This window comes from Lithobates pipiens, unplaced genomic scaffold, assembly GCF_037356315.1.
Source record: "Lithobates pipiens isolate NorthernLeopardFrog02 unplaced genomic scaffold, aLitPip1_a1.2 Scaffold_23, whole genome shotgun sequence".
NCBI classification, from domain to species: Eukaryota; Metazoa; Chordata; class Amphibia; order Anura; family Ranidae; genus Lithobates; species Lithobates pipiens.
The window spans coordinates 304,567,004-304,582,081 of NW_027507785.1; the positions used below are offsets into that span (position 1 = coordinate 304,567,004).

At 45.7% G+C, this 15,078-nt stretch overlaps 1 protein-coding gene across 9 annotated transcripts in view; it reads left to right on the top strand.

The window, feature by feature from the left end:
* Window positions 1–15,078, top strand: part of LOC143926585 (uncharacterized) — a 170,828-nt gene that overhangs the window by 57,406 nt on the left and 98,344 nt on the right. For 8 of the 9 annotated variants that reach the window (XR_013262099.1, XM_077450464.1, XM_077450461.1 and 5 more), the window contains exons 4-5: window positions 5,151–5,222; window positions 6,341–6,466. Coding sequence is in view for 8 of the 9 variants with exons in the window: in XM_077450464.1 (XP_077306590.1) it covers window positions 5,151–5,222; window positions 6,341–6,466 (198 nt within the window). In the remaining variant the exon portion in view is untranslated. The remainder of the gene's footprint in view (window positions 1–5,150; window positions 5,223–6,340; window positions 6,467–15,078) is intronic. The other variant, XM_077450466.1, reaches the window with a different exon arrangement.

A 15,078-nucleotide genomic window follows, 5' to 3' on the forward strand; every position in this document is an offset into this window, starting at 1 on the left:
TGGGGATGATCCCTTTGCTGCAGGATTGAGGTTTTCATGCTAAACAAGCACTCTCCCATATTCATTCTACCTGCTTACAGCCCAGTAGCCAATCATTGATATAAAAAAAAAAAATTCTATGCAACATACAGGTCCAGTTCACACTAGTGCCATGCCAGACATCGCATGTGATTTGCAACCTCATTGCTGTTCAGATTGAATGCGATGTCTGTGCGATGTGATTTCAGCCATACAAACTGTATGGCTGAAATCGCATCACATTCGCACCAAAATGGTGCAGGACCCTTCTTTTGGTCTGCACAGGAATCAGATCACATGGGTGTTCACACTTATGCAGTCCCATTCCTGCACCATTTGACAGTTTGCACTGCGATCTGCTGACCAATCTGGAGGTGTCATTAACTTTACATTGACACCCGCAGCGGTTTGCAGATCTCAGTGTGAACCACTGTGCGATTCAGGTGCGATGCGGGAACACACACTGGATTTGCACGGTTCTTGCATTGCATCGTTCTAGTGTGAACCAGCACACAGTGCTAATATGTGCTATTAGCCCTTGTACACACGGTTATACATTCCGACAACAAGATCCGTCTGATTTTTTTTTCCGACGGATTTTGTCTGAAACTGGTGTTGCATACACACACGGTTGGAAAAGATTGTCAGAAAATCCGATCACTCGGAACGTGATGACGTTCGCCCATTAGGACGGGACTAGGTTCCGGCTAGTAGCCAGTAGCTTTGGTCTCCTAATTTGATCTGAGCATGCGTGGCACTTTGTCTGATCGGAATTCTCTACATGCGATCGGACGTTGTCATAAAATTTTATATCCAGCTCTCAAACTTTGTTGGTCGGACATTACAATGGAAAAAGTCCGATGGAGCCCACACATGGTCAGATTATCTGACAACACGGTCCGATCGGACATTTTCTGTCTGAAAGTCCGACCATGTATACAAGGGCTTAGGGAAGTATGTTGTATATATAGATACCAGAGATACCAATGCTTTTAACTAGGGTTGAACCAATGCCATTTTTTTATGAATTCCTGTCCAAATCGCATGGGCTTTCCCTCACTGCTCCTGTGTGTGTGTATATATAGAAAGGGAAAAGCACTATCTAGGGCAGGTTAATAACCACTTTAAGACCGGGCCTATTTTTCAAACGTTAAAACCCTTTTTTTTTGCTAGAAAATTACTTAGAACCCCAGAGAATAAAATGGCGGTTGTTGCTTGTTGCTTTCTGTCACACTGTATTTGCGCAGCGGTCTTACAAGCTTTTTTTGTAAAAAATACACTTTTTTAACATTATAAAATAAGATATTTATTAAATAAGACATTTTTTTTATATTGTGAAAGAGGATGTTACGTCGAGTAAATTGATACCCAACATGTCACACTTCAAAATTGCGCCTGCTTGTGGAATGGTGACAAACTTTTACCGTTAAAAATCTCCATATGCAACGTTTAAAATTTTTTACAGGTTGCATGTTTTGAGTTACAGAGAAGGTCTTGAGCTAGAATTATTGCTCTCGCTCTAACGATCGTGTTGATACCTCACATGTGTGGTTTGAACACCCTTTTCATATGCGAGCGCTGCCCACGTATGCATTCGCTTCTGCACGTAAGCTTTTATCTATTTTACCTTTTTATTTTTTATTTTTACACTGTTCTTTTAAAAATAAATAAATAAATAAATTGTGTCACTTTTATTCCTATTACAAGGAATGTAAACATCCCTTGTAATAGAAAAAAAGCATGACAGGACCTCTTAAATATGAGATGTGGGCTCAAAAAGACCTCAGATCTCATATTTACACTAAAATGCAATTAAAAAAAAAAAAAAAAGTTGTTTGAAAAAAATGTTGCTTTAAGAGCTATGGGCGGAAGTGATGTTTTGACGTTGCTTCCGCCCTGCATTGGTATGGAGCCGGGTGGGGGCTTCCTTCCCTCACTCATCTCCATACCACAGAAGACACAGGATCCGATTGCCTTGCCCTCGCTCACTGGATGATGTCCCCGCCCATTATGATGTCACAGTCCCAGCATCCTCTGGGACTTTGACATCATAATGGGCGGGGACATCATTCGGCGATGTCCCTATATAAGTCGCCACGCGCCGCGTCCCTGTCATTGTGAGAAGAGACAGCGACAAGGCAACATCCAAAGAGAAGAATAGAAGAACAGAAGATGGCGACATCGGCGACAGAAGACCGGGCCACCGCTTGTAAAAGAGCAGAAGAATTCACATAGGGTGGGGGGCCGGTATCCGGGAGCCCTCTTATTAAAGGGGGCTCCCGGATTCCGATAAGCAGACCCTGACAACCAACGACCAGGGTTGTCAGGAAGAGGCCCTTGTCCTCATCAACATGGGGACAAGGTGCTTTGGCGTGGGGGGCCTGGCACGGTTCGGGGGGGCGCTCGCTCGTCCCCACCCCCTTTCCTGGCCGGCCGGGTAGCGTGCTCAGAAAAGGGTCTGATGTGGACCTAAGGGGGGACCCCACGCCATTCTTCGGCGTAGGGATTCCCCTTTAAGTCCATACCAGGTGACGGGGCCAGCGACGCCTCCTTTGCTGGCCCCGGCTACCTGGAGACGCGCTCAAAATGAGCGGACTTTTCTCCGCGCGGGAAAAGTCTGCTCATTTCAAAAGTACGGCGGACTAGCACACACACAGCCGTACTGTCCGCCGAAAAGCGAGTCCGGCGGACAGATTGGAGTGCAAAAATACTTTTAGTCCGCCAGACTTTTGGGTAAAAAAAGTCTGCCGGAGGCTACACGTGGGCGGATTGTCCGGCGGACTTGAGTTTGCTGGACTTTTCCACCGGATTGTTTGATCGTGTGTACACGGCATTAGGCTACCTACCCCTCAAATTTGGGGTCTCTGTAACTTCAGGACCCCGAACAACGACCCTTGAAGCTTGTTTTTTTTTTTTTTTCCTCTGCCTTACCTGCCGCCCCTAACTGCATGTCCCTGACACACAGGCTTCTAAAATCCAGTGTTTACATATTTAAGCCAAACCCTGCAGGCCAAATCCTCTACTGAGCATCCAAAGAGAAGTATGACCACAGGCTTCCACATTTCTGCAGCGGCTCTCGCGCACCCACAAGCGCCTCCCGATCTCCTGGGAATGATCGGTGTGGCGGGGAACAACTGTGATCACCGATCTCCTTTGTATCGATTTTTAGCTGACAGCCACTTCTCCTTCTCTCCCTCCCGCGGCTGTCAGCTAAAAAGCTATACAGGGAGATCAGTGATCACAGCTGTCCCTCCAACCACACCGATCATCCCCAGCTGCTTTGTGTGCTCCTCCCGGGCCACCTTCATGTCCTTCTCCGCCCCTGTTCTCCTCCGGCCCCTCCATCTCCTTCTCCGGCCCTGTTCTCCTCCGGCCCCTCCATCTCCTTCTCCGGCCCTGTTCTCCTCCGGCCCCTCCATCTCCTTCTCCGGCCCTGTTCTCCTCCGGCCCCTCCATCTCCTTCTCCGCCCCTGTTCTCCTCCGGCCCCTCCATCTCCTTCTCCACAACTGTTCTCCTCCGGCCCCCTCCATGTCCTTCTCCGCCCCTGTTCTCCTCCGGCCCCTCCATGTCCTTCTCCACAACTGTTCTCCTCTGGCCCCTCCATGTCCTTCTCCACAACTGTTCTCCTCCGGCCCCTCCATCTTCTTCTCCGCCCCTGTTCTCCTCCGGCCCCTCCATCTCCTTCTCCACAACTGTTCTCCTCCGGCCCCTCCATGTCCTTCTCCACAACTGTTCTCCTCCGGCCCCCTCCATGTCCTTCTCCGCCCCTGTTCTCCTCCGGCCCCTCCATGTCCTTCTCCACAACTGTTCTCCTCTGGCCCCTCCATGTCCTTCTCCACAACTGTTCTCCTCCGGCCCCTCCATCTCCTTCTCCGCTCCTGTTCTCTTCCGGCCCCTCCATCTCCTTCTCCACAACTGTTCTCCTCCGGCCCCCTCCATGTCCTTCTCCGGCCCTGTTCTCCTCCGGCCCCTCCACGTCCTTCTCCACAACTGTTCTCCTCTGGCCCCTCCATCTTCTTCTCCACAACTGTTCCCCTCCGGCCCCCTCCATGTCCTTCTCCGCCCCTGTTCTCCTCTGGCCCCTCCATGTCCTTCTCCACAACTGTTCTCCTCCGGCCCCTCCATCTCCTTCACCACTACTGTTCTCCTCCGGCGCCCTCCATGTCCTTCTCCGCCCCTGTTCTCCTCTGGCCCCTCCATGTCCTTCTCCGCCCCTGTTCTCCTCCGGCCCCTCCATCTCCTTCTCCACAACTGTTCTCCTCCGGCCCCTCCATCTCCTTCTCCACAACTGTTCTCCTCCGGCCCCCTCCATGTCCTTCTCCGCCCCTGTTCTCCTCCGGCCCCTCCATGTCCTTCTCCACAACTGTTCTCCTCCGGCCCCTCCATGTCCTTCTCCACAGCTGGCTCCTGTCCTCTCCTCTACCACCGGCTGCGGCCGGGGAGAATTAGTTAATGGATACAGTGAGCTAGATCGCTCCTGTGTCCTGTGATAAATGAGCAGAGTAAATTGTTTACTCTGCTCAGTTTATGAATGGACAGGAGCTCTGTCTCCTGTACATTCATCTTTAGTGCCAAGAAAAGGACTGGGGAATGTGTGTCCTCAGTCCCTTTGTCTGTCTCAAAGGGGAGCTGTCAGGAGTTTTGACCCCTGACACCTCACCAAAGCCCCCCAAAAAATATTTAAAAAAATTCTAAAAAAGTGTAAAATTATAAAATAAAATAAAACACTAACACCACTCTCCCCTGCCCTACCAACACCGTCCACTGCCCCAACCCCCTCCCCCCAAAAAGCATTGTGACTTTTTTTTTTTTAAACAAATTAAATTGTAAAAAAAATCAATTATTAAAAAAAAAAAAAAAAAACTACTGACAGTGTCCACATACCACCCACCCCCCTCCCCCTTGAAAAAGTGATTAAAATAATATTTTGCCACGGGGGTGGGGGCGTTTGTGGGCACGATGCGCCACCTTCCTGAAATGAGTTTCTGCAGGTTGGGATGTCTACAAATACTTCCCAAGCCTTACTTTCTGTGGCCACGGTATATCTGTATATCCTAGAAGGAGATCAATATCTGACCAATTCTCTCAATTTTTCTCCAGGAAAATAATCTATATTTTTTCCCTTTGCCAGAGACGCCACCAAATCGACATCAAGAGAAAGCTGGAAACATTCGCAAGAAGGGAGCGGGTGCAAAGAATTAAGGTAATCATCCAGCCAAAATCTGGGGAAATTTGGGCTTTACAGTTGAAGTTTTGTTTGTGCTGCCTAGCTAGTTAAAGAGGAACTGCAGTCTGCTCACATAATTTATAATAAAAACATATTTTTCTATTCTAAAACTTCTCTCCAACTACTATGTTTCTGTATTTGCCAAATATGCAGCAGAAATCTCCCTCCACTGAGTCCAGCTGCAACCATTTTAACTGTGGGCAGCTGAAGCTGCTGTCTGTTCACTTCCTGGATATACACAGAGGCACACCTCCAGCTCTGCAGCTCTCATTGTCCCTTTTATGACTCCCTTTCTTCCTGGCAAACTCTCACCAGAGTGAGAGAGAGAGCTGTGTATGATGCCATAAGCCTAGGCTAATGACCACACAAGAAACAGGAAGTGGGCTGTACAGGCAGTCCCCGAGCTACGAACAGGTTAGGGACTGCCTGTTTGTCCTGAAGTCAGATTTGTTTATAATTCGGACGCGCATGCGCAGAACGGCATTTTACAATGTTTTCCGATGTCATTTTCCGATGTTTTCTGCTGTTTTCCACTTTTGGCTCAGATCTCATACTCTAATCTGCCATGTGTGGTCTGAAATATTTACCAAACCCTTAAGGCTGGAAAGGCTAAAAGCTAATATGGATTGTTAGGCTGGATTCACACCTATGCATTTTTTGTGCGTTTTGCATTTTGCAGATTTGCACTACAGAACCTGTTACATAGGAAACCATGATAAATGGACTGTAGTTCAAATCTGCAAAATGCAAAAAGAACGAAAAATGCGTAGGTGTGAATAAGGCCTTAATTCCTGTGCTAAAAAAATAAATAAAAAATCCAGATACATGTGAGCATTTCTTTTTTTGGACTAATTTATTGCAGCAAAGTGTGTGTGCCTTACCTGGATTTTTTTTACAGGTTTCTGGATGGTACATGAGCAGAAAACATCCATTAGGGGGCAGTGTTTACTCACATGTATCATTCTCTACAATTTCTAGCTGTGTTTCTTCCTATTTGCTGTAATTGTTGTATTACTCTCTTCCGATAAGCATGCACTTTATATTGTTTCAAAGGAAAAATTATTCCTTGTTCCTCTTGTGAGATGTATTTTTAGGTGGATCATTCCAGCAGAGGCAGAGAAGAAACACTTCCAGCTTTTTCTCCTCGCCCCCCTACGGGACCTAAAAGTGGGGTGAACCCGCGTAGGCGAAACTACGAACATTCAGACTCATCTGAATCAGTGAGTGATCAAACAGTGCGAATTACGTGGGCTTATTCAAAGTGTGCATCTGACTCTCACTGATCTGACCCTATAATTTACCATCTACAGCCCTGAAACCTGATTGGCTCTGTCCTGCATAGAATGCTCTATCATCAGATGTACTAACGTTATAATGCAGTGTCACCGTAAGCTGAGCATCCCACCATGGGGATTATGGGTACAGCGCTGGTTAGAATGGAGGATTTTATGGTTTTATTCCTCTCTGTGGCTCTGATAGGGGGATTTTCCTCCCTTCCTGTCTGTGCAATCCATACAAAAATTGTGGGAAGCATCATCACAGGGACAGAGAGGTCCTAAAAACATTGTCACAAGTCCTGATCTATGCCCACTCTATTTAACCACTTCAATACCGGGCACTCCCCCCCCCTTCCTGCCCAGGACATTTTTTAGCTTTCAGAGCTGACGCATTTCGAATGACAGTTGCGCGGTCATGCAACACTGTACCCAAACTAAATGTGGCTTTACGGACAAATTACTGAAGTTTGAAGTTATAACTTCAAACCAGTAATTTCACAGTAAATAGATAAATAATAAATTATTATGATATAGCATAATATATGATTTAGCTTGATTATAACAGTACTTTTTCAACAGCAGCAGATTCTCATTCTCCCTCTTAACTGTGTGAGGAAAAACATGTGTGAGGAAAAACATGGGATTATGGGTAAATCTTATACCCAAAAACCTGTGTTTTTTCCTTGTAATTAAGAGGGCTGGGCTGGAAAGGAGTATTTGTTTTTTTAGACACAAGCCCCCTTTCATGACACTGCAGTGAGAGGCGTGCCTCCACTGCAGCATTTTTACTGGACAGCTTGGGCCAATGGTACTTTACCATTGGTCCAAGGCTCCAAGCTGTCCATTGAGCTCAGTGCCTCTGACAAGAAGTGAGGAGAGGCACTGTGAGCTCATCCTCTCAGTCTGCTGCAGAGTGTGCCAGTTTGTATTTAAACTGTCCGCTCTGTATGTAGCTTCTGACAGGCTGCACAAGGAGCCCCGTATATCTGGAACTATAGATGATAGGAGCCCTGTATCTCCGGAACCATAGGTTGGGGTCTTTGTGACCTCTGACGGAGGCTCTTTACCACGTGATCAGCCGTGTCCAATCACGGCTGATCACCATTTAAACAGGAAGAGCCGTTGATCGGCTTTTCCTCACTCGCTTCTGATAGACACGAGTAGAGGAGAGCCAATCGGTCAGGTCTGTACTGATTGTTTATAAGCGCAGCCCCCTCTCGGATGCCCACCCAGGACCACCAGGATGCCACCAGGACCACCAGGGATGCCACCACCATACCTTCCAACTTTTTGAGATGTGAATGAGGGACACCTATAAACAAAAGTATGCAGGCATAGGACACACCCCTTGCCATGCCCCCTTAAAGGAGAATTGTACAAAAAAACAAGATTGGTTAAACCCACAAGTGCTTTTTTTTACCCCTACTATTCCTTTATATTGGCTTTTGGAATTTACAAATGCAGCAATTTAGAAATCGGATGAAAGGTTTAGCACTGGGAAACACTTTTTGATGGATAAAAAGTGCATTTTATATACAATTATATAGAGCAGACCAAAATGAGGGACACATGAGGAGGAATGAGGGACAGGGGGACATTTTTCCCAATCAGGGACAGTCCCTCGAAATCAGGGACAGTTGGGAGCTATGGCCACCACACTGAACCACCAGGCATGCCACCCTAGACCACCAGGGGAATGCCAATCAGTGCCCAGGCAACTGCCAATCAGTGCACAGGCAGCTGCCAATCAGTGCCCATCCCCAATGCTTGCCAGTGCCATCAGTGATGCCTATCAATGCCATCTATCAGTGCCCAATATCAGTACCCATCAGTGCCACGTATCAGTGCCCAGCAGTGCTGCCTATCAGTGACCAGCAGTGCCCAGTAGTGCAGCCTATCAGTACCACCCATGAGTGCCCATCAGTGCAGCCTTTCAGTGCCCATCAGTGTCGCTTATCAGTGCCACCCATGAGTGCCCATCAGGGCTGCCTATCAATGCCCATCAGTGCCGCCTACCAGTGCCCATCCATCACTGCCGCCTACCAGTGCCCATCGTCAGTCCCACTTCATCAGTGCCACCTTATCAGTGCCCATCAGTAAAGGAGAAAACATACTTATTTACAAAATTTTATAACAGAAACAAAAGAAAAACTTGTTTAGCAAAAAATAAACAACACAGAGTTGGTCAAATACCACCAAAAGAAAGCTCTATTTGTGGGAACAAAGTGATAAAAATTCAGTTTGGGTACAGGGTAGCATGACCGCGCAATTGTCATTTAGACAGCGCTGAAAGCTGAAAATTGGCTTGGGCAAGAAGGGGGTGTAAGTGCCCTGTATTGAAGTAGTTAAAAATCTCCATATAAGAAGCTTTACATTTTTTACACGTTTACAGTTGCAGAGGCGGTCTAGTGCTAGAATTATCGCTCTCGCTCTAACGATGGCTCTGACGCTAGCCAGTGCCTCACCAGCCACTCACCCCACCGCACGTCCCTGAATTTAAGAGATGGAAAACTCCAATAATATAAAACCCTAAAGCCAACCCCGGAGGGCATTTGTACATAAATAATTTCTGAAGTCAGAATGAACCAGTTTTTTATTTCTATTTGACAAATACCAAGCTCAGATTAACATTCCTACAAACACGAAACAAAAAAGTTTGTGTACCAAGTGACAACTCCTTGACAACTTGTCATTGATGTATTTCACTTTCCTGGACCCACAACACACATACCACAAATACGACATCGCTTGATTAAATATTTAACCTTCATCCGCTCACAATACATGGAACGTAATGCTTCAACAACATCTAGGCAGGGAAATCGCCCGCGCTCCTGACATCCTTGTCCGTGTGCGGTGAACCGCGCTCAATGCACGTCTACTATATAATGTTTAATGAAACGCTATTATGATAATTTTCTCTGGATGGCACACAATAGAGGATCTGTGCCATGGATGAATTCAAGACGGGTTTCACAAGGTACAAGTTGAGGTTCTTGGGATCAGCACGGAATTGGTTCTATAATATTGTGACGGCTGCAGCCAAGCCATTCTCCTAATTCTCGGACAAGCCGGATGACATTTTGCTGTAATAAACGTCTACCGGAGCCACTTGTGTAGTGAGTGGTTTCCCGTCACTGGCCGTGGAATCAGATTTGTCACCGAGGACGTCAAGTGGCCATTGACACGAGATGGTGACTCAAAGGTCAGACCGATCAGACCATTAAATGTTTTGGCTTTTCAAAGATGCGTTCGCATAAAGAGACTGATGAGTGCGATTTTTTTTTTTAAGGTGCCAGTCACCTAGAAAACCGTGATATATAAAAGGATTTATTATATTTCGTGTGAATATTAAAATCATATATAAAAGGGTTCAGATGAGGATCATTAGCCCCCCCCCCCATATAAACTGGATATTGCCTGTTGATCAGCTACTTGTATATACCTTCAAACTTATATTACCAAAAAAAAAGATATACGGGGTGTGACAATTTAATTGCCGGAATGGACTGTGAAAAAAGTGTTTGCTTACTTATACACTAGCAGCTATTGTCTCCTTCATAACAGTCCCCTTGTGAAGCGATCCACTTTTGCAGAATGCTACACAGTATCTTTAAGGCGGTGTGCTGGATGTCATCAAATCTGTACTCTTTTAAGGAAATTTTTCATTTTGGATGCAGCCAAAAATATTCGGGGTGCTAAGTCTAGGGAATAAGCAGGGGCATACATACAGGGGATGTAGGGGTTGCCATTGCAACCCGCCCCCTGTATACCTGGATAGGAGGGTGGTGGCGGGGGCGGTGGCATGTAGAGGAACCAATCTCTCCATGCGGCAGCTGAATGCTCACTTCTCCTCCTCTCCCTTCCACAGACATTCAGTGGCTGCAGGAGGGAAATGGAGGGCACTGGTTCATCCATATGCCGCTCCCGCCGCCCCCCTATCCCTGTCCTGCTGCCCTGGGCCCTTGTGTCCTTTCCTGGCGCCCCCTGTAGCACTCCTGGGTTTCCCCCTCCCACCTCCCGCTGGCTGCTGCGCAGGATGGAGAGTGGGGAAGGAGACAGTAAATTTGTCATTTACTGGCCCCTTCCTTGTTTTAATGGTACCGATTACTGACTGTTTTTTTTATTTATTTATTCATAGCTGAGGCATAGGATATGGAAATGGTTTAATCGCTTCAGCCCACGGAAGATTTTACCCCCTTCCTGACCAGAGCGCTTTTTGCGATTCGGCACTGCGTCGTTTTAACTGACAATTGCGCAGTCGTGTGACACTGTACCCAAACAAAATTTACTCCCTTTTTTTCCCCACAATAGAGCTTTCTTTTGGTGGTATTTGATCACCTCTGCGTTTTTTATTTTTTGCGCTATAAACAAAAAAAGAGCATCAATTTTGAAAAAAAAAGCGCAATATTTTTTGCTTTTTGCTATAATAAATATCCCCCAAAAATGTATATAAAAAAAAAAAATTCCTCAGTTTAGGCCGATATGTATTCTTCTCCATATTTTTGGTCAATAAAATCACAATAAGCGTATATCGATTGGTTTGCGCAAAAGTTATAAGGTCTACAAAATAGAGGATCGTTTTATGGAATTTTTATTATTAATTTTATTTTTATTAGTAATGGCGGCGAGCTGTGATTTTTATGGGGACTGCGACATTATGGCGGACACATCAGACAATTTTGACACATTTTTGGGACCATTGTCATTTATACAGCGATCGGTGCAATAAAAATGCGTTGATTACTGTAAAAATGTCACTGGCAGTGAAGGGGTTAACATTAAGGGGTGATCAAGGGGCTAATTGTGTCTCCTAGTGTGTGTGTTCTAACTGAAGGGGGGAGGGGACTGTGTAAGGGAGATGACAGATCACTGTTCATAATCTGTATGAATAGATGATCTGTCTCTTCTTCCCTCAGAGAACCAGAAACTGGATGTTTACACACACAGATCCCGGTTCTCCATGTGTCAACAGCAATTGCGGGAGCCCGGCAGTGATAGTGACCGCTGGGCACTCGCATCGGCTCCAGGGATGAGCAGCGGGCCACAGGGCGAAGCGACGTCACATAACGTTGTTTCGCCCAGCCGTGCCATTCTGCGGCAGTACAACTGTGGCGGCTGGTCGGCAAGTGGTTAAGGGTTGATTCACACTAGAACATGGTGCAGGAAAGGTACGTTCCTTGCAGATTTCCCACACCGCATGTAAACTTCTCCTGTGAGACGCACACAGGTGCTAATATTATAAACAGCACTCCAAACGCATCTCACAAACACGGCGTGTTTGCGGCCACCAAACCACATGGCACTGTACGATGCAGTTTGGTGTAGTCCAATCTGCACGTTCTTGCGTGTTTGGCAGCCCATTCAAATGAACGAGCTGTCGAAACCAGAATCCGAGGGACCGCACGGGAATGTTCCACTGTGAACCAGCCCTAAGACAACAGAGGAAAAACTTCAGTTGATAAATTAATTCCACATAATCTTGAGCTCATCAGAGTCCCTACTTACATAAGAGTCATTATCAGAGCCTCCTTATAGCAGCGTCTCCGATGGAGTTCCCCATACATCAGAGCCCCTTGTTACATCAGAAGGGCACATAAAATCTCACAGAAGACCAGATTTGGCCCACTGGTCGTAGTTTGGAGACCCCTGTCCTAAACCACAGGCACAGACTCTCAAGAAAGCAGACTAAAGGTTATATACAGTATCTCACAAAAGTGAGTACACCCCTCACATTTTTGTAAATATTTTATTATATCTTTTCATGTGACAACACTGAAGAAATGACACTTTGCTACAATGTAAAGTAGTGAGTGTACAGCTTGTATAACAGTGTAAATTTGCTGTCCCCTCAAAATAACTCAACGCACAGCCAATAATGTCTAAACTGCTGGCAACAAAAAGTGAGCACACCCCTAAGTGAAAATGTCCAAATTGGGCCCAAAGTGTCAATATTATGTGTGCTCACCATTATTTTCCAGCACTGCCTTAACCCTCTTGGGTATGGAGTTCACCAGAGCTTCACAGGTTGCCACTGGAGTCTCTTCCACTCCTCCATGACGACATCACGGAGCTGGTGGATGTTGGAGACCTTGCTTCCTCCACCTTCCGTTTGAGGATGCCCCACAGGTGATCAATAGGGTTTAGGTCTGGAGACATGCTTGGCCAGTCCATTACCTTTACCCTCAGCTTCTTTAGCAAGGCTATGCTTGTCTTGAAGGTGTGTTTTGGGTTGTTATCATGTTGGAATACTGCCCTGCAGCCCAGTCTCCGAAGGGAGGGGATAATGCTCTGCTTCAGTATGTCACAGTACATGTTGGCATTCACGGTTCCCTCAATGAACTGTAGCTCCCCAGTGCCGGCAGCACTCATGCAGCCCTAGACCATTTTAAATAAAGTGTTTTTTAACGTTCTACACATGGGAGCCCCCTTTCTTGTGTTCTATATTGCCCGGTGTATGTCTGCTGGACCTATTGCATTGATGGGCTGACACTGCGAGGAGAGGAGAAAGCAGCCTGAGGGACACATACATTACGCTGGATTTGACCATTAATGGTCTTCATTGGAGGTGAGAGGCTGGGGGGAATAGATGGTGCACGAGTTTAAGCACTGAAGGATTGGTGGATTGTCACGTTTTTTCTGAGCAGTTTATTTGGAGCAGTTTCACTTCACATCGCATGGATTGGTTATATGATCACAGTATTTTTGGAATTCTTATTGCACTGTTTTTTGTATGGTTCATGTACCATCTGCACATCTTGCACTTTTATGAACATTGCTGTCATTTGGACACTGTACTGCACTGAATTTTTGTGTGGATTTTATGGACTATATTGCACTTTGATTATATATTGTACTTTGATTATATATTGCACTTTGATTATATATTGTACTTTGAATATTTTTTTTGCACTTATCACTTTTCATAATCATTTTATTCCTTGCCGATTTGCACATTTTTTCTCTACATCAGGGTTATTGTTTTTCATGTTATTTTGGTATTTTGAGGTGGGGTAGCGCTGCATATTTTTTTAGATACAGCCCTAGACCATGACACTCCCACCTCCATGCTTGACTGTAGGTAAGACACACTTGTCTTTGTACTCTTCACCTGGTTGCCACCACACACACTTGACACCATCTGAACCAAATACGTTTATCTTGGTCTCATAGGACCACAGGACATTGTTCCAGTAATCAATGTCCTTAGTCTGCTTGTCTTCAGCAAACTGTTTGCAGGCTTTCTTGTGCATCATCTTTAGAAGAAGCTTCCTTCTGGGATAACAGCCATGCAGACCAATTTGATGCAGTGTGCAGCGTATGGTCTGAGCACTGACAGGCTGACCCCCCCACCCCTTCAACCTCTGCAGAAATGCTGGCAGCACTCATACATCTATTTCCCAAAGACAACCTCTGGATATGACGCTGAGCGCATGCACTCAACTTCTTTGGTCGACCATGGCGAGGCCTGTTCTGAGTGGAACCTGTCCTGTAAAGAGCTGTATGGTCTTGTGCTGCAGCTCAGTTTCAGGGTCTTGACAATCTTCTTATAGTCTAGGCCATCTTTATGTAGAGAAACAATTCTTTTTTTCAGATCCTCTGAGAGTTCTTTGCCATGAGGTGCCATGTTGTACTTCCAGTGGCCAGTATGAGAGAGTGAGAGCGATAACACCAAATTTAACACACCTGCTCCCCATTCACACCTGAAACCTTGTAACTCTAATGAATCACATGACATCGGGGAGGGAAAATGGCTAATTGGGGCCATCTTGGACATTTTCACGTAGGGGTGTACTTACTTTTGTTGCCAGTGGTTTAGACATTAATGGCTGTGTGTTGAGTTATTTTGAGGGGACAGCAAATTTACACTGTTATACAAGCTGTACACTCACTACTTTACATTGTAGACAAGTGTCATTTCCTTCTTCAGTGTTGGCACATGAAAAGATATCAAAAAATATTTACAAAAATATGAGGGGTGTACTAACTTTTGTGAGATACTGTATGGAGTCCTGGAGCTTCAACAACCCGATGGAATTCCAGTAAACCTAATCTGACCATATCATACTCATTCATTCAAAGGTATATGAAGAAATATTATTACCTAGTAGCCTGTATGATAAAGTATGCAAGAAATAACTCTGGTTTTTAATGTACTGTTCTAATAAAGGGAGAATATATGGGATTTGCTGGACTCCCAAGCAAAAAGCTATAGATACACTATATTGTCAAAAGTATTGGCCCACCTGTCTGCATGCACATGAATTTAATGGCATCCCAGTCTTAGTCTATAGGGTTCGATATTCAGATGGCCCACCCTTTGCAGCTATAACGATTTCAACTCTTCTGGGAAGGCTGTCCACAAGGTTTAGGCGTGTGTCTATGGGAATGTTTGACCATTCTTCCAGAAGTGCATTCGTGAGGTCAGGCACTGATGTTGGATGAGAAGGCCTGGCTTGCAGTCTCTGCTCTAATTCATCCCAAAGGTGTTCTATCGGGTTGAGGTCTGGACTCTGTGCAGGCCAGTCAAGCTCCTCCACCCCAAACGTGCTCAT